The sequence below is a fragment of the Dipodomys spectabilis genome, unplaced genomic scaffold (assembly GCF_019054845.1).
Source record: "Dipodomys spectabilis isolate Male_0828 unplaced genomic scaffold, ASM1905484v1 ptg000363l, whole genome shotgun sequence".
NCBI lineage: Eukaryota > Metazoa > Chordata > Mammalia > Rodentia > Heteromyidae > Dipodomys > Dipodomys spectabilis.
The window spans coordinates 5167846-5187285 of record NW_024871040.1 but is presented as its reverse complement, the minus strand read 5'-3'; the positions used below and the strand labels follow the sequence as shown (position 1 = coordinate 5187285).

Below are 19440 nucleotides of genomic sequence, written 5' to 3'. Positions count from 1 at the left end.
ATTAAGTTGTATGGTTTGGCTATTTTAAGTCTTGCTATGTATCCCAGGCTGGCCTTGAACCCCTACAGCCCTAGCATCTGGAGTAGCTGGGTTTACAGTGAATTACCATGCCTGGCTAAAAGTTCAGAATTTTAAGACTAGCTCTGTTCTCCAAGGCTCAGAATTACTCTGTATTGAGGATGCCTATGTTTTGTAGTGTAACCCCAGAACCTTAGGGCCCCTCTGAGTCAGGATGGAGACTGTCTAAGATGGAGATGGAGTACAACTTGCCGCCCTCTTTCCCTCAGGCTGAGCACTACCCTGGATTCCAGCCCAGGCCATTTAGAACCAAAGATTTGGTGGCCCAGGGTGCCTCCTGCTATCTGGACCAAAAAATCATAGTCAGCAGTGACTCAGCCAATCCCTCACCCCTTATCCCTGTGGTAGAAATGAGTTCCAGAAGCAACGCTGGCACAGGATCTCAGTAACCATAATCCTGTCACTCACCCATCCAAGGTACCCTGACTACCCCAGGGGCACTGTGGGTTAAGGGACTTCCTCCCCTCTGGAAGATGAAGCTCTTATAGACTTTTTATCAAATGTGTCTGTGGAGCAGGGGGGCTTTGGTTCTAACTACCAAAGGCTTTGAAATGTAGTGGGAGCCAGCCTTTCAGAGCTGGACCCACAGGGACAGGAATACTGCAGGTGGCTGCCAATCCTAGCTGGTTTCTGGCAGGCACACCTAGACAAGAGAGGTGGGGGCAGGGCCAGAGAACAATGGGCTGGATGGGCCCCAAGATCTGAGGTGGCTCATCTCCCCCACCCCGCCCCCAGCATCAGTTTCCCGCCCGGTACATGAGTCTCTTTGGGACACCATGGAAAACTACCACTAGAAAGGGACCACTTACCTGTCCTCAGGCCATGGGCTCTGAGGAAGAGTTCCAAGCTGGGGTCCACAGTCCACTTTGGCTTCAGGGAACTCCCAGGAAGGAGCCTCAGTAAGCCTCTATAGGCTTTAAATTTCCTAATCTGCAGGAGGATTAGGGAGAGAAACCCTAGAGATATGTAAACTCTCTGATATCCCATGGGTGGTGTGGAGGGTGGGATCCCCTGTCCTGGGTGAGGACCTCTGGAATCTTGTGAAGGGACCCCCTGTATAGGAATCCCTTTGGTATTGCCTCTGTCCCGGGGCTCAGCCTGGGTCTAACTTGGCTGTTCCTATTCTCTGAGATCACCTCTAACACACACACACACACACACACACACACATCAACCCTGCCAAGAATAAGTTTACTTCACCTTCCAGGTTAGAGAAAGGATTAACAACACCTCCTCCCTTCTAGAAGCTAGGGCAGAGGACAAGAGGTCTGTCCCTGAGGGTACTGGGGCTAGAATCTTACCAGTTTCTTGGATGATGGCCTCACCCACCCTGGAGCATCGCATCCCTGCAAGAGCCCGCCCTTGTAGGCTTCAGCAAGCTGGTCTGGGCTGAGACCCAAAGTCAGGAGCAATAGCCTCTGGGTATCCAGCTCATCACGTGTCAAAGGTCCTGAAGCTGGAGGCTCCAGCCCCCTTGCTCTCCCAGGCATCCCCAGGCCAATGTTTGGCCCCCTCCCCCTTGTCCCTTGCAAGCAGGACAAGAATGTGCTAACGGAGCAGGTCCAGCTCAGCTGGTCTACTCAGGCACCTGTGGACTTTGAGAGAGGACAGAGTGGGGAGGGGCAGGGTGGGGCGGTGCCTCGGAGAGCGAAGGGCGGGGCCAGCCTGGCAGGGAGTGAGTGCTTCCCAGCCGCCGCCTCAGAGCACAACACTGCCTGGGCTTACAGACAGGCTGCACTATGAAGATGGCTCCCCTTCCCTGGATCCTGCTGCTGCTGGTGATAGTCTCCGGCCCAGGGCCTAGGCCCACAGCAGGTATGTTCTCACGCTGCTTTTCTGTCTCTCTTATCTGTCCATTTGTCTGATCAGCTAGGCTTAGGGTAGATATCCCACTGGGCTCAGCCACTGTCCATCTGTTTGGCCATCTGTGATTCTGCTGGGGGCTGGGAGAAGAAATTCTGAGCCTCCAGGATCCAGGGATCTCCAGTGAGGATGGGGGTGGCTCGGCCTAGTCTACCTTATATCTTCTGGGAACTGACAGTTATGGTCTCATAACTGTTTGGGAGGGGACAGCAGAGCTCCAGTCAAAGGCATGATTACATTCAGGAATCCCCTAACCAATGGGTAAGATCGTTAGTATTCATCAGGGTGCAAATAAATCCAATAAAGTCTAGCAGAAGGCCTGAAGATCAGAGTTGCAACCCTAGCCTCAGGCTGAGCTGGTTCATGCTAACCCATTGCCCTTCACCCATCTTCGATCTTTCAGGGAAATATCACTACCCTCTTGTCCACTTTTAAACTCATTTACTGGCATCTCAGAGCCTCTTTCTCACACCATATCACATCTTTAAAGCCATCACATCATTGGCCAATAAATATTTATTGCTGCTCTTAAATGCTGGGTACTTAGTGAAGTAAGGTGGCTCAAATCCAGGCCTAGCCCTTGACTGACCACCTTTATTTAGATGGAGAAGGGACAGGTAGAATGTATGATCCCATTTTGCCTGCTTGCACCCCACCCCAGTCTCCACCCTCTAGTTCAGAAGGGACAGATCTGCAAATATGACCCTTTAGCTAGGTGCCAATTATAGGCTCATGCCTATAATCCTAGCTACTTAGGAGGCTGAGATATGAAGACTGAAGTTGAAAGCCAGCATGGGCAGAAATGTCTTTTGGACTCCAATTAACCACCAAAAAGCTGAAAGTGGAAAAAGCTAAGGGTCAGTGTCCTGAATTCAAGCCCTAGGACTGGCACACAATATATATATATATATATATATGCCCCTGCTACAGGTCCTCACATACTACAAGAGAAGGCTTGGGCCTGATATCCACAGTTCCAGGTGATGAGCTCCTAATGTCTGTCTATTCAGTATCAGGCTCCCTGGCAGAAATGAACCTCCTATCCCTTAAAAGAAATGGAACATCTCTGGCCTTGTCAGAGGGCAAGACTCCCATTTCTGCCTCCTGGGAGTGATCCTGGGGCATCATTTTCCTCCTGACTTTTAATGGGACTCAAGTCACCATGTGCACAGACCCTTGCGTAGGCATGCAAGAAAAGCCCTAGTCTAGTCTGTGAGCCCCAGGATAGCACCCTATCCATAGATACCTTGGGAGTCAAGAGAGATGTCCAAACCTATGACAAGGGTGCAGAAAACTGTGACCCTCTGAGGAGCCCTGGCTTGTGATTACATACTTGGCTGAAGGACAGTTTGGCCCAGGAGCTACTCAATACTCCAAGGTTAAATGTCTCTGGTATTTTCTCTTACCTCACTGCATTCTAGCCAGTCTATCTTACCACTAAATCTGTGCTGATTATCTGGAACCAGAGACTATCATTATCTTCTTAGTAACTACACTATCCTGACTTGCAGTCTTCTAGGAAAGCTTCCTTTTTTTTTTTTTCTGTCTGTAGTGGAGCTTGAACTCTGGGCTTAGGCATTGTCCCTGAGCTCTTTAGCTCAAGGCTAGCACTCTACCACTTAAGCCACATCACCACTTCCTGTTTTCTGGTGGTTATATGGAGATAATTCCCTGGGCTGGCTTTGAACTGTGTTCCTCAGATCTCAGCCTCCAAAATAGCTAGGATTACAGGTGTGAGCCACTGCCACCCAGTTTGGAATGCTTCCCTTTAACAAACTCTCCACGCCTTGCACCCTGGGTGGCTGCTCTTGGACACACCCAGAGCAGGTATTCAAGGATCTCTTTTCTAGGTGTCCAGGAGAGCTGTTCATTGCGCTGTGGGGACCAGAATGGGCCCTGCTCCTGCCACCCAACCTGCTCCGGCCTTGGCACCTGCTGCTCAGACTTCCGTGACTTCTGTCTAGAGATCTCACCCTCTTCGGGCTCCATGATGGGTGGCAAGGACTTTGTGGCACATTTCAAGTGGTTCGGTTCCACAGATGGTGTGATCTGCAGGTAAGAAGGGCCAGGCAATTAGGACCCCCATAATCCCCATTCCATACCTAAAGCTCTTCACACAACTGGCCAAGTGGAGCTCTGGGACCAAGAATAAGCAGGAGGACACAAAGACAGCTGATTATACCTGTTCATGGGGCGGGAGTGAGGGGTACAGTTCTTAAGTTTTGAGAGGATTGACTCACTTGGCCCAACGGCTCCTACAACCTCAACCTTCTCTATACCCAGGTTTAAGGAAAGCATCCAGACTCTTGGCTATGTGGATGCCTTGAAGCAGGTGCACTGTGTGTCACCCTTGCTCTATGAAAGTGGTCGCATTCCCTTCACCATCTCCATGGACAATGGCCGCACCTTTACTCACTCAGGCACTTGGCTAGCTGGTGAGCCCTCAACCCTCAACTGCCAGGCCAGTCTACATGCCTCCCTTCGTGGGACCTGGTTCCCTCATAGGGACTTTCCCTAGCCCTAATCTATGCACACTGAGACCTGGTCCACCTAACCTACCTGTCACTCTGGCTGAACCAGTCCTTTGGGTGGGGGTTCCTTCTACCTCCAGGTATCAAACAGGAGGCCCATCCCAGAGGGAGACTTTTAGAGAGGTGGGCCCCTGGACTACTTGGTCCCAGGCCTTCAACTTACCTTTTACTGGCCCCTGCCCAGTTCACCCCTACAAAGTGTCTGAAACTGAGAAGAGTCAACTGGTGAATGAGACTCACTGGCAATACTATGGCACCTCGGGCACTGCTGGTAACCTCAGCCTGACTTGGAATGCTTCAGTGCTGCTCACGCCTGCTGTTACCATTGAGCTGTGGGGCTATGAGGAAACAGGTAAGGCTGGCTTTGAGTTGGTGGAGATAACAGAGCCTTTCAGTTCTCAGAAATGAGAGGAAGTCAGTCCTAGGTGTCCTATCTAGACAGGAGAAAGTCAGAGACCTCCACCCAGAGATTGAGGAGCAGGGGTGGGAACAAAGAATTTGAAACTGAGGAGGAATGCCAGTCATTTCTATCAGACAGTGTGAGAGAGATGGCATGGTAGGCAAGTCTGGCTGGTTAGGGTACTGGGTCTGATGGGAGGTTTGGACACATTGATCCTCAGATAGGCATGTCCTAGAGACAGAAGAAGCTGACTCTTTCCCCATCCTTTACTGAGCCTGGCATACCCAGTGATACTCTGATGAATGGGATGAGGTAATAGTAACTCAAGGCAGAGTCCCTGATGGAGCAATAGCAAGGCAGATCCTCCCATGGGGTTGATTTGGTGTGACCTTCTGCCCTTCTATCAATCTGTCAAGCTCTCAGTGGGAGATTGGGGCCGGACTAGCCCTGCTCCTGCTCCTAGGATCCTTAGAGAGGCCAAAGTGTTGACTAAGGCCTTCTCTCCCTCAGGTTGGCCATACTCAGTGAACTGGACAGCAAAGTGGTCTTACCTCTACCCCGTGGCTACAAATATCTCCAACTCTGGCTTCTTCACCTTCACTCCAAAACCTGCACCGCTTAAGTACCAGAAGTGGAAAGTGGGTGCACTAAGGATCAGCAGCAGCAAAAATTATGCAGGGCAGAAGTAAGGGCACAGAGCAGTGCATGGGCTGGGGGCACCTGCCTGGGGATTGCCATGCTCATTGGGTCAACCCAAGGCCAGGGGGGGTGTGGCTGGCCCTTCAGCTCATGCTTCATCACTGCTGCAGCGATGTACAGGCGCTCTGGACCAACGATCACGCACTGGCCTGGCACTTGGGTGATGACTTCCGGGCAGATTCTGTAGCCTGGGCCCGTACACAGTGTCTGGCCTGGGAGAATTTGGAAGACCAGCTGCCGGATTTCTTGAAGGAACTGCCTGACTGCCCTTGCACCCTGGCCCAGGCCCGGGCTGACACCGGCCGCTTCTTTGTAAGCCTGAACATCCATCCATTAGTGTCTGAAAGAGGGCGAGGGAGCAGAAGGAGTAAGCCACCCTCATGAAGCAGACAAATCCTCAAAAAGGAGGGGCTAGATTGGGAGGGCTCCCAGGGATGTAGTGGGTGGTGTATGTACAACTCAGGTTACAGCCACCGGCCACTCTGCAGACAGACTACGGCTGCGATATTGAACATGGCAGCGTTTGTACCTACCACCCTGGGGCCGTTCACTGTGTGCGCTCTGTGCAGGCCAGGTAAGCCAGCAGATCCAGGGATGAGGGACAGAATGGGGTTGGGGATAGGGGCCAGGCTGCCAATGGTGACCCTGACTCATTCTTGCCTCCAGCCCCAAGTATGGCTCAGGCCAGCAGTGCTGTTACACAAAGGCTGGTACACAACTCCTCACTGCAGACTCAACAGGCGGCAGTACCCCTGATCGTGGGCATGACTGGGGTGCACCCCCCTACCGTACACCACCCAGGGTTCCAGGCATGTCCCACTGGATGTACGATGTCATCAGTTTCTATTACTGCTGCCTCTGGGCGCCTGAGTGCCACCACTATATGCGCCGGCGACCCTCTAGTGACTGTCGAAGCTACCAGCCTCCACACCTGGGTAGGTGCCAGCCTGGATGCCTGAGGGGAGGGGAGGGGCAGAGCTGGGGGGGGAGGGTGGATACCTGACCATCCACTCGCACCTCAGCCTCTGCATTTGGAGATCCTCACTTTGTCACCTTCGATGGCACCAATTTCACATTCAATGGGCGTGGCGAGTATGTGCTGCTGGAGGGTGCGCTGACCGACCTAAGGGTGCAGGTGCGGGCTCAGCCTGAGAGAACAGACCACGGTGAGGCTGGGTGCCCTCACGGGTTTCTGGGTAGTTCCGGGTCCTCCGGGACAGGAGGCAGGAACCAAAAGGACCTTACTTACTCTGTGCCCACCACTGCAGGCACAGAGGCCCGAGGCACCAGGCTGACAGCCGTGGCGGTGCAGGAGGGCAATTCTGACGTGGTGGAGGTGCGGCTGGCGGGCACACCAGTCATTCTGGAGGTGCTGCTGAATCAGGAGGTGCTCAGCTTCACTGAGCAGAGTTGGATGGACTTGAAGGGTAAGTAGCACGAGCAGGCATGGTTAGCAGGCTTCCAAGGAGCTGAGAGTGGTCACAGAGCCACCTTCACCTGGCCCTTGCTACCTGCCGGGGGTGCAACCTGTCTTGGGGCTCAGATGGATGCTTCACAGGACTTACAAGCCCAGGTAGGTCTGTGCTCCAGCCTGTGAGCCCAGTGTGAGGGAGCCTGCTCTCAAGTCAAACCTACAGGGATATGAATATTGCCAACCAACAGGCCTACTCAGAGCCCCAAAAGGCCAATATTATGGGTAAGGGCCTCCTTACAACCTAGAGGCATCCAGGGGCCATCATGATGGATGACAGAGTGCTACACTAGATCCCCCTACATAAGCTGCTGCAAGAAAGCCAAGGCTGTGGGCTCAGAGGTGGAGACCAACTCCCCATTGGGGAATACTTCTCACACACATTATGGCCTCAGCATAGGGGTTTTCTGAAGGTCCTGGCATACAGATATAGAAACATCATGTCTAGGTAGACAACATCATAGCAAGTAGGTTATTCCTGGGGATGCGTGGTCCTTCCAACCCATCCTGCAGGCAGAGCAAGGGCCCAAAGGAGTATCTCTGACATATCTCCACCTGTGGCCAGGTATGTTCCTCTCTGTGGCTTCTGAGAACAAGGTTTCAATCATGTTGTCATCGGGGGCTGGTGTGGAGGTCAGCATGCAAGGCTCTTTCCTGAGTGTGGCTGTCCTGCTGCCTGAGAAGTTCCTGACCCACACCCATGGCCTCCTTGGGACACTCAACAATAACCCCACCGATGACTTCACCCTACGCAATGGGCAAGTGTTGCCCTGGAACGCCAGTGCTCAGCAGTTGTTCCAGTTTGGGGCTGACTGTGAGTGACCCTGGGGAATAGTCTGGGATGAGTGGAGAGGGCAGAAAGGGGGGAGCATGGTGCAGTGTCTCTGTACCAAGGGCAGACCCTGGACCCTTGGTGCAGAGCTGTGCCCACGTAGGACTGTCTCCTTAGGGGCTGTGCACAACACCTCCTCTCTCTTCACCTATGACTCCTGGATGTTGGTATACAACTTCATGAATCAACCCAAGCATGACCCCAACTTCAAACCCCTTTTCCCCGATGAGGCCACCCTTGATCCCAGCCAGGCGGAAGAGGCCACTAAGCTCTGTGCGAACAACCCTTTCTGTATCTTTGATGTGGTGGCGACTGGGAGTCTGAGTGTGGGTAATGCCACGCGAGTCTCCTACCAGCAACACCAGGATCGCCTGAAGAACCTACAGCCTGGTGAGGGCTGGGGGAGGCATGGCTTAAGCAGGGGTGCAGACATTCTAATTGGGATATATAGCACCTCATGCTATGGTCAGCAGCCCAGACATACCCTCTGTGCCCTGCCTCTATTCCAGTGGTGTCCTGTGGCTGGCTGGCTCCCCCATCTAATGGGTACAAGGAGGGCAGCAGGTACCTGATGGGTTCCACCATCCGCTTTGGTTGCAACAGTGGTTACAGCCTGGCTGGGGCAGAGACCAGCATCTGCCAGGCTAATGGTGCCTGGTCTGCAGCCACCCCGGAGTGCCACATAGGTGAGAATGTCTCTCCCTACCATGCATATTCTCACTCCTGCTTGCCCATATGCCCTAGGCCACCCTCATTCTCATCCTCTCACCAGGAAGGAATTACACTGTGCTTCTGAGCATCATCTTTGGAGGCCTGGCTGTGGTGGCGCTGATTGCTGTCATCTATGTGCTGCTACGCCGCAGGAAGGGCCATATGTAAGACCCCATTCTGAGGCCCGCTCCCAGACCCCACTTCTGCCCCTTGGAGAGCTGTCTTGGGACCCTGGGGAAACCCTATGAGAGCCACGCCCAGCCTAAAATTACATGTCTGTTACAGGAATATGTGGAGTTCCCAACCCTGAGGCAGAAACACATGTGGCCAGATGTCTTGTTATGGTGGAGACCCAGCCTCCCAAGAGAAGATCTTGGACTCCAAATAGCATGTATCCCAATTCTATGAGTCTCGCATCCCTAGGACTGGACACTTGATACCTGGGCCTGTAACACCTGTGGACTCAAGACCTCATGCCTTAGCTGTCATCTCAGACTCAAGGCACCATGCAGGTGTTCGTTCGTAACCTTTGAAATACCCTGCCTCTGATTCTTCAGTCTGAGACTTCATACCTGAAATTGTAATGCCTGTGTCCCAACCCTAATCTCCTGCATCACAGACTGCAACTCCAATTCCTTCCCCAACCCTCACACAGGGTGATGCCCACTACCCTTGTCCTTGATGGACTGGGACTTGTTGCTCACCCTCCTATGGGGCCTCTATGCCAAGCTGCCTTGGTTCCTAAACCCTGGACCTAGCCTATGACCCAGGGTGGGTTCTGCTCCAGGGTGGAGAGAGACTTTAGATCTCTGAGCAGAAAGCAAGAACCCCAGCAGGGAAGATGACCCTGTTATTGCAAGCTTATAGAATTGTCTTGGTATACCCTTTCCTGCCTGTACAAGGAAAAAACAAGCTCCCTGTTCCTTCTGTGGTGTCCTGCTGCTCACATTTCTAGAATTCATGACTGATTGGTAAAGTCACCTACCAACAGAACCAGAATCTCAGTCCTGCCTACTGTGTGTGGGGGGTGGGAAGGGGGGGTACATGTGTGCACAAGTACATAGGTACATTGGTCCTAGAGGACTGAGCACTGTCATTGGGTTTTTTTGCTTAAGGCTAGTGCTCTACCACTTGAGTCACAGTTCCACTTCCAGTTTTCTGGTAGTTAATTAGAGATAAGAGTCTACAGATTTTCCTGCCAAGGATGGCTTTGAACTGCAATTCTCAGATCTTAGCCTCCTGAGTAAGTAGAATTACAGGTGTGAGCCGCCAGCGCCCAGCTTTGAGTCTTGCCTACTCTATCCACTCAGTGTAGCTGGAACTCTCCCTTCCAGTTCACTTTCCTCCAGCCCAGGTGCCCACTTCCTTACCCTACCCTAGTGTTTCCTGAGAAGAGTTGCCTGCACTGCACAAAGCCTCAAAATCCTGCCATTGCCTTGTAATCCGCTTTCAATTGCTGGGCATAGTCATTGATAGGGTCAAGTACAAATTCTTGAATGCCCAAGGCCCATGTTCCTTTGTGTGTGTGTGTGTGTATGTGTGTGTGTATGTGTGTGTGTGTGTGTGTGTGTGTGTGTCTGTCTGTCTGTCTGTCTGTCTGTGTCTGTCGGTCGGTCAGTCATGGGGCTTGAACTCTGGGCATGGGCGCTGTCCCTAAGCTCTTCAGTTCAAGGTGAGCGCTCTACTACTTGGGCCACAGGGCCACTTCTGGTTTTCTGGTGGTTTATTGGAGATAAGAGTCTCACAGACTTTACTGCTGTGCTGGCTTTGAACCATGATCCTCAGATCTCAGCCTCCTGAGTAGCTAGGATTACAGGCGTGAGCCTCTGGTGCCTGGCATTTAGCTTTGTATCTTTTTATCACATATGGAGAATGGACAGGCAGGGTAGGGCAGATGGGGTGGGGGTGGAGACACAGATGGAGAACCTGGGCTGAGTCCTGACCTCTGGCCTGCAGTATTGAGAGTGGCCACATGATGGCAGTAAAGGGCAGAGATGAGGCACCACAGCCCAAGGAGCTGGGGAGAAGTTAGCACCCACTCTGCCCCTGGACCCCAGGCTTGGTCAGAGCACAGCCAAAATTTACACACATCTCCCCGTACCTGAGAGGATCATAAGATCATCCTCCAGCCTTAGGAATGTCAAAAGGATTGTACAGTCTGGGCTAGGTTGTCCAGATGGCGCTCGCTGTGGGGGATGCCAGGGCTCCAACCCACTCAGCCTTCCCCCTTGGCAAAAAGCCAGAAACAAGAGCTGAGCAACAAGGGCAGGTCTCACTAGAGGGACTCCCAGAGATGGAGTTTGACTGAGTTAACAGCTGAAACTGAGTGGTTGGGAGGATGAAGGAAGCACCCAGGGGGCTAGGAAGGGGATGGGGTCAGTGGGTCCTGTCCTGACCCCATACGCTTATCCTGTTCCTCTGTGCTTACAAAGTAGAGGCTGAGAGCCAGCCCTGTGGCCACTAGGCTAGTACTTTCTTCTCTGTAGGCAAAATAAGCTAGGGCTTGTCTCTCACTGCCTAGGTCCCCAGGGTATCCCTGTGCTAAACCTCAACAGGCTGGCCACTTGTCAATCAGTGCCATTAGCGTTCTGGTGAAGGCTTGAACGTGTGTGAGAGACCCAGAGGGCCAGTTCTCTGTAACTGTAATGCTAGCACTTGGGAAACTAAGGCAGAAGTTTGAAGCCATCTTGGGCTACAGTAAGACACAACCTCAAGTTGAATCCTCAGAATTCTAATTGGTTATAAAGGTTGTTCCAGGACAGGCTGAGCTGTCCTGTCTGAGGAACAGTGTGGCTGGATGGGGGCCTGCCAAGCCAAGACATTGGACTCAAACTGAATAAAGCATGCCCTGTGTCAGGCTTGTGCCTTTTTTCCCATCGCCATCTAGCATAGCCTCTAGAGCTGTCCTCATATCTCCTTTCCCCAGCAGCAGAAGGCTTGCCCTGGCTATGGCCCTGGATTCAGGCATCCCCAGAGCCAAAGTCGGAAGCTTTTGCCGGTGGGAGATTGTCTCTAAATGCCCTAGGGCTTGCAAGATGAGGAACAGGGAGCTGGTAGATGGGCCTACTGTGGGCCTAATCTCAGAGTCCAACAGCCTGCCCTCTGTCAGGGTGGGATGATGGAAATTCAGGGACTCAGAAACATAATAGGAGAGTTAGGAGCCAATGTGGCACCCACAGATCTCCACAGAAGAATCATGCAGGCCAATAAGGGACAGCAGAGGGACCCATTTCACTCTCCTCATGCCCTTCAGCCTCTTGCTAAAACTTTGAGAGAAAAAGGGACTTAACCCAATACAGACTCCTTGGGGGAGCATAGGACTCCCTCCTCCCCCAGTACAAGCACTCAACTGGTTCCCTCTGAAAGCTTCAAATGGCTCTGTGTGTGTGTGTGTGTGGAGGGGGGAGGTGAGACCTGCTGGGCTCACTGTGTATGTGGGAGGGGCCTGTCAGGTTCAATGTGACCTGACCTCTCCTCCTCTTTCTCCCCTCTACTGCTCCTCCTCCTCCCACTCCTCTGTGCAACTCCTCCTCACTGTGGTTGTTTAAAGTCAGGAGGGGTTTCCTGGAGAGTGTGGCTCCAGCTGGGTCTTTTTTCTTTTATTTTGGTGAGAGTATTGGAACTTAAAACCTACAGGACCCTGCCCTGTAGCTTTGTCATTCAAGACTGCCACTTGAGCCATGGCTCTACTTCCAGTTTTTTTTTTTATTTATTATTATTATTTTTGGCCCGGTCGTGGGGCCTGAACTCTGGGCCTGGGCGCTGTCCCTCAGCTCTTCAGCTCAAGGCTAGCGCTCTACCACTTGAGCCACAGCACCACTTCCGGCTTTTTTCTTATGTGGTGCTGAGGAATCGAACCCAGGGCCTCAAGCATGCAAGGCAAGCGCTCTACCACTGAACCACCTTCCCAGCCCCTACTTCCAGTTTTTTAGAAGATAAAAGTCTCATGAACTTTTCTGTCCAGTCTGGCTTTGAACTAGAATCCATAGATCTCAGCCTCCTTTGTAGCTAGGATAACAAGTATAAGTCATTGCACATGTGTTAGGGAAAACTGAAAACCAGTTAGAGAAGTGAGTTAAGCAGAGAGCTCCTGTCACTCAGACATGCACTGGACTACATTTCCCAGGGTTTCTTGCTGCTAACGTGATCATATAACTGCATCTAGCCAAAGTTATGAGCGGATGATTGAGTCCAGGCCCCCCAAAACTTCCCACTGACACTCCCTCCAGGCTTTTTCTCTTGCTGCTACACTGCAAGGATGATAGCCATATTGACCTAGGTCCCCCCTAGATTCCCAGAATGGAGGAGGAACCTCACACATCTCAACACATTCAACTGTCCTACAATGCATGAGGAACAAGAATAAGCTTATGATTTAGTCCTGATACATTTTAGAAAATACTTGTTACAGCAGTGAGTACAGTACCTCGGAAGCTCTATCAGAGGGTGGCGCCAGTGGCGCATGCCTGTAATCTCAGCTACACACGATGCTGAGATTTTAGGATTGAAGTTTGAAGCCAGCACAAGGAAAGCTCATGAGATTCCAACTAATTAGCAAAAATCCAGAAATGGAGCTGTGGCAAAAAAAAAAAAAAAAAGCTTAGGAATAGCACACAGGCCCTGAGTTCAACTCCTTGGACTGGCATGCACACACACACACACACACACACACACACACACACACACACACACACACACACTCACACACACACACAGATCCACCAGAGAGGCCAAGCATGTCAGCATACACCTGTACTCCCAACAGTCAGAAAGTGGAGGCAGGAGGATCATAAATCGATGATCCACTTGAGAGCTAGGAAAGCTGTTGTCTCAAAAACAAGCACAAGAGCTGGGAATGTGGCTTAATGGTAGAGTGCTTGCCTAGCATGCATGAAACCCTGGGTTTGATTCCTCAGCACCACATACACAGAAAAGCCGGAAGTGGCGCTGTGGCTCAAGTGGTAGAGCGCTAGCCTTGAGCTGAAGAGCTGAGGGACAGCGCCCAGGCCCAGAGTTCAGGCCCCACGACTGGACCCCCCCCAAAAAAAAATTAAAATAAATAAATAAAATAAAATGAAACCCTTGGTTTGATTCCTCGGTACCACATACACAGAAAAGGCCGGAAGTAGCACTGTGGCTCAAGTGGTGGAGTGCTAGTCTTGAGCAAATAAAGCTTAGGGACAGCGCCCAAGACCAGAGTTCAAGCCCTAGGACTGGCAAAAACAAAAACAAAAAACCCACAAAAGGCAGACACATGAAAACCTGGCCTTCCAGCTTATTGAACCAGTCTCTAGTTGGGCAAAATTCCAATTGATCTCATTCTTTGCTTTTTCAAATGTTGTACTATGTGACTATGTGCAGATTTGCCTAGAGAAATCTACACTGTAGATTAACTGGTTAATTGGCATGTACATTTTCTTCCTCCAGTTAGAACCCATTTGATACCTATTACCAACATACCAGACAGCCTGGAGCCCACACTGTCATTTGATTATGGAGCACACACAGATTTTGCTCTGACAGACAGATGAAAAAAATTTGGGGTCTGTGTTCATTTGGCTAGCCTACATGACAGTTCCTGGATTTCCTTTTCCCTACATGTTTCTGGTTAGCGCAGGCCCCACAAGAGAGAAGCTCTTTAAAGACTTGGCAGCTAGAAAGGAAGCAGCCATTGGAGCTCACTGCCATTGCTGCTGATCTGCAGGACCAGTTCAGTGGGTTGGCAGACCAAAGGCTGCAACTGTCCATTTTCTTTTGGATCAGCCCATCTCTGACTACTTGGATTCCTGGGCCAGGTATGTGATGAAGGGTCCTAGCTTCTTCACAAAACCCTTGTTTTTTTTGGGGGGGAGGTCTGGTTGTGGGGCCTGAACTCTGGGCCTGGGCACTGTCCCTCAGCTCTTCAGCTCAAGGCTACCACTCTACCACCTGAGCCACAGCACCACTTCTGGCTTTTTTTTCTTTTTGCTTATGTGGTGCTGGGGAATCGAACCCAAGGCCTCATGCATGCAAGGCAAGCGCTCTACCACTGAGCCACCTTCCCAGCCCCACAAAACCCTTCTTACCCATGGCAACAACAAAAAAAAATGTGGGTTTCAGTCTGTCCTGTGACTTCAGCTCATGCCTGGGGGGTTGCCAGCTCTGAAGTCCCTGACTCATCAATTTTCCTTTCCCAATTCCCTGCTACATGGATCCTTAAGCTCCAACATTAGAGAAAAGCAGACAGACTTTACAGACAGTTGTGTTGATGTAACTCTGTATACATATGACATCTTTACTGGGAGGTGATAGACCTTTAAGAGAGCCTTCCTCAACTGAGTGTGCGTGTGTATGCATATGTACTAGTACTGGGGCTGGGCCTGGATGTTTTTGCACTCAATGCTGGCACTCTACCACTTGAACTACAGCTCCATTTCAGCCTTTTGCTGGTTAATTGGTGACATCAATCAACATGTACCATATTCAGATGTACAGATTTGTTGAATGATAGCTCCTTTGTACTTAAAGATAATTTAAAAGGAAATAAAGAAAGAAAAAGAAGTCCAGGCACCAACGGCTCACACCTGTAATCCTAGCTACTCAGGATACTGAGATCTGAAGATCAAGGTTCAAAACCAGCCAAGGCAGGAAAGTTGGTGAGACTCTTATCCCCAATTAACCACCGAAAGCCAGAAGTAGAGGTATGCTCAAGTGGTAGAGTGCTAGCCTTGAGCAAAAAACTCAGGGACAGTGCCAGGCCCTGAGTTCAAGCCTCAGGACTGGCATGTGTGCACGCACTTGCGTGTGCATACACACACACACACACACACACACACAAAGAATAAGCAATGTTTACTAACATAACTATCAGCCCTCTAAAGAGATGCAGGAAAACATTTGGCAGCAGCTTGTAATCCTAGCTTCCCAGGAAGCTGAGATCGGAGGATCATGGTTCGAAGCGAGCCTGAACTCCTGAGTAGCTAGTTAGGATTATAGGTGAGAGCCACCAGCCCCTGGTGAGAGGAAGTCTTTATGAGAGCAGGCACATGATATGAAGCTAATGGTGCCCCGATTCAAGTCACCCACACATGCCCGTTCACCTTCATACCATCTAGAATGTGAGCCTGGCACACTACACAATGTCCTGTTAGCAAGCTACTCTGGATAACTTGGAACCAGATAGCATCGTATGGAGTGTCCACCATCTTCCCTTCCCTTTTCAGAGAAGGAGAACAAGAGAACTGTGTTTTTAGTCCAGTTTGCGTGTGTGTGTGTGTGTGTGTGTGTGTGTGTGTGTGTGTGTGTGACTGCGTATGCCAGTACTGGGGCTGAAACTCAGGGCCAGGGTGTTTTCCCTTAGTTTTTTCACTCAATGGCACTTTACCATTTGAGCCACACCTCTACCCAGCTTGGCTGGTTAATTGGAGACAAGAGTCTCACAGACTTTTCTGCCTGGGCTAGCTTCAAATTGGGATTCTTAGATCTCAGCCTCCTGAGTAGGTAGAACTATGGGTATGAATCACTAGCTTTAAAGGTAGGCCCAATAAACGTAAGCCAATCAGCATTCTCAGTCCCTTACAGAGTTTCTGGCCGTGAAGATTTCCCCAGGAGGCCTTCTCCAGGCCAGAGAGAAGTCTAGGACTTCCGTTAAACTGTATGAAAGTAATCAGAATTAAAGTGAAGTCACATCAAAGCTAGCAACAAATAGATTGAGGCAGAAGGTTATTAAGGAGGTGATCACATGCATGCCTGATAATAAGGACTTTCGTGAAAATTTCTGCCAGAAGCATGACTTTGTACAAAGGGCACTACAAACTCACACAGACAATACTTCTGTAAAGACATCTGCCCAACTTCCTGTCAAACTTTGGACAGAAGCCATCTTGTTATTAGCCTAGCCAAGGATAATTGTTTCAAAACAACTTATGCAATCCTCCTTATTTTGCCTTTCAACCCCTCCCTCCAACCTCCTCCTCCTTGAATACACCCACGAGGTGTTCCACTACTCCATCTGGGGTCAGCCTCTAGATTCTACCATACTCAGGATGGCTATCTGAACCCCAGACCTTTAGCCAGACCTGGCTTTCTAAAGGTTTTCCCAAACCAGACTCCCAGAGAAGCTGGTATTCCTCCACCTGCCTGATGCCTGACTGCCAGCAGTAGATCACCTAAGAGTTACAGGACTAATGGCCAACTTCCTATCCAGTGGTCCATCCAGACCCTTCCCATAGGTGCCTTCCAGATACATCCAAGTCCTAACCCTTGGGACTGTTGAATAATACCTTGTAAGACAAAATTTACTTTGCTTATGTGATTAAACCAAGGGGTTTTGTTTTGTGTATGTCAGTTGTGGGGCTTGAATTCAGGTCCTAGGTGCTCTAGACCAGTGCTCTATCACTTTGAGACAAAGCTCCACTTCCAGTTTTCTGGTTAACTGGAGGTAAGAATCTTTTTTTTTTTTTGGTCTGGTCGTGGGGCCTGAGCACTGGGCCTGGGCGCTGTCCCTCAGCTCTTCAGCTCAAAGCTAGCGCTCTACCACTTGAGCCACAGCGCCACTTCTGGCTTTTTTCTTATGTGGTGCTGAGGAATCGAACCCAGGGCCTCAGGCATGCAAGGCAAGCGCTCTATCACTGAGCCACCTTCCCAGCCCCTGGAGGTAAGAATCTTACAGACTTTCCTACCCTGGCTGGCTTTGAACTGCAGTCCTCATATCTCAGCCTTCTGAGTAGCTGAACCACGAGTGCTGAGCTAAACCAAGGATTTTAAGATGGGGAGTTTAACCTGGGTTTCAGGATGGGCTCTCCATGCCCATAAGAGCCTTACAATAAGCTTTCTCAGGTCACTTTTTCCACCCAGCCCCACTGGAATCAGAAGGAGATTCAACACACACATAGAAGACATGGTGATAAGAAGGGATAGAGTGATATGGACAAAACCAAAGAATGACAGTCAGCAGGGCCAGAAGAAGCTAGAAAAGGGTTCTCCAAAGCCTTGAAAAGAGCACAGCCATGCCAATACCTTGATTTCAGTGATACTGAGTTTGGGTTCCTGACCTACAAGAAAATAAATTTCTATTGCTTTAAGCCATGTGGTACTTTTGTTACAGCAGCCATGTGAAACTACTAAATCATCCTTTTCCAGCTTGGAACTCCAGGATAGGATGGAAGGCCATAGCTATTGAGGGAATATGGCCTTGCCAGGTGAAGGTTCACCCCTGCAGTGATCCAAATGCTGGTGTACCCCTGTAATTGCTAGGTTGAAACTTAATCACTAATTTTTTAGAAGATGGTACTTACAGAATTCGTTAGATCAAAGACTGGAGCATCATAAGTGGGATTATGGTCAGCGATTTGTACTCAGTCAATTCTGCATCCACAGAGTCAAACAACTATGGATTCAATCAACTCCAGATCAAATATATTCAGAGAAGGTCCAAGAGCATAGCTCTGTGCTAGAGAGCTTGCCTAGCGTGTATGAGGAGCTGAGTTCTATACACTAGCACAGAAAAAATAATTAAGCTGGACACCAGTGTCTTATACCTGTAATCCTAACTACTCAGTAGACTGAGATTTGAGGGAAAAGATTCAAATCCAGCTCAGGCAGAAAAGTCTATGAGAGTCTTATCTCCAATTAACCAGAAAAAAAAAAAAGCTGGATGCTGATGGCTTATGCCTATAATCATAGCTAATATCTGATTGGTTCAAGTACATCCCAGGCAGGAAATTCCATGAGTCTTTTTTAAAATTTAAATTGTTATTTTAAAGGTGATATACACAGGGGTTATAGTCACATAAGTCAGGTAAAGAGTAGATTTCTTTTTGGACAATGTACCCCTTCCCTTGCACACTTTTCTAGACTCTTATCTCCAATTACCTGTCACAAAGTCAGTAGATCTGTGGCTCAAGTGGTAGAGTACTAGCCTTGAAGGGAAAACAAAGGAGCAGGACAATACCCTGGCCCTCAGTTCAAGCCCCAGAATCCTACACACACACACACACACACACACACACACACACACACACACACACACACACACACACATTGAAAAATAACTTTGGTTTATTATTATCATAATGATCCAAGTTGTCATAGCAATAGGGATTTCTTAGAGCTACCACATCAGAACTTTTGGAGTCAGTGCTCCTAGAACCAGTGTGGTGAAATATACCCAGGTCCTTCGAGGGAGATGACAGGCTACCCTACCCTAACAGCTGCCAAAACCAATCATGGAGCCAGACGCTGGTGGCTCATGCCTATAATCCTAGCTACTCAGGAGGCTGAGATCTGAGGATGACGGTTCAAAGCCAGCCCAGGCAGGAAAGTCTGTGAGACTCTTATCTCCAATAAACCACCAGAAAACTGGAAGTGACACTATGGAGCTAAAGAGCTCAGCTGGACAGTGTCCAGGCCCAGAGTTCAAGCTCCATGACTGACAAAACAACAACAACAACCAATCATGGAAGTTTCTCATTGGTCTAAAGAAGAATTTCTCAACTAAGAATGACATGGCACTGTTCTGAGACAGTTTGGGTTGTCAAGCTCGTGTGTGTGTGTGTGTGTGTGTGTGTGTGTGTGTGTGTGTGTGTGTGTGTGTGTGTGTGTGTGTGTGAAAGAGGGTGATGTTGCACATGCAGAGACTAGGGATTCTGCTGCTCGGAGTAGAGGGAGAGCCACGCCCCCACCACAAGAAATTGTTTCCAGAGGCCTTGGTGTGGTGACTCATGCCTATAATCCCAACTACTCAGGAAATAGAAAAAAACTGTGGTTTAAGGCTAAAGGGCAAGTTCCTATCTGAAAATTTAACTAAAAAGCATAAAAAGTTAAAAGCTGTGGCTCAGGTGGTAGAGTGCCTAGCAAAATGAGACTCTGAATTCAA

General features: G+C 50.0%; 1 protein-coding gene across 1 annotated transcript; it reads left to right on the top strand.

Moving 5' to 3' along the window:
• Nucleotides 1-1747: 1747 nt before the first annotated feature.
• On the top strand, nucleotides 1748-9589 carry Susd2 (sushi domain containing 2). The gene is made up of 15 exons (XM_042666165.1): nucleotides 1748-1893; nucleotides 3792-3996; nucleotides 4225-4376; nucleotides 4657-4824; nucleotides 5383-5557; nucleotides 5682-5883; nucleotides 6060-6145; nucleotides 6238-6506; nucleotides 6594-6737; nucleotides 6840-6998; nucleotides 7608-7856; nucleotides 7992-8264; nucleotides 8384-8560; nucleotides 8647-8749; nucleotides 8871-9589. Exons 1-15 carry the CDS (start codon nucleotides 1818-1820, stop codon nucleotides 8893-8895), a joined length of 2463 nt encoding a protein of 820 aa, XP_042522099.1. The 5' UTR covers nucleotides 1748-1817; the 3' UTR covers nucleotides 8896-9589.
• Nucleotides 9590-19440: the final 9851 nt, after the last annotated feature.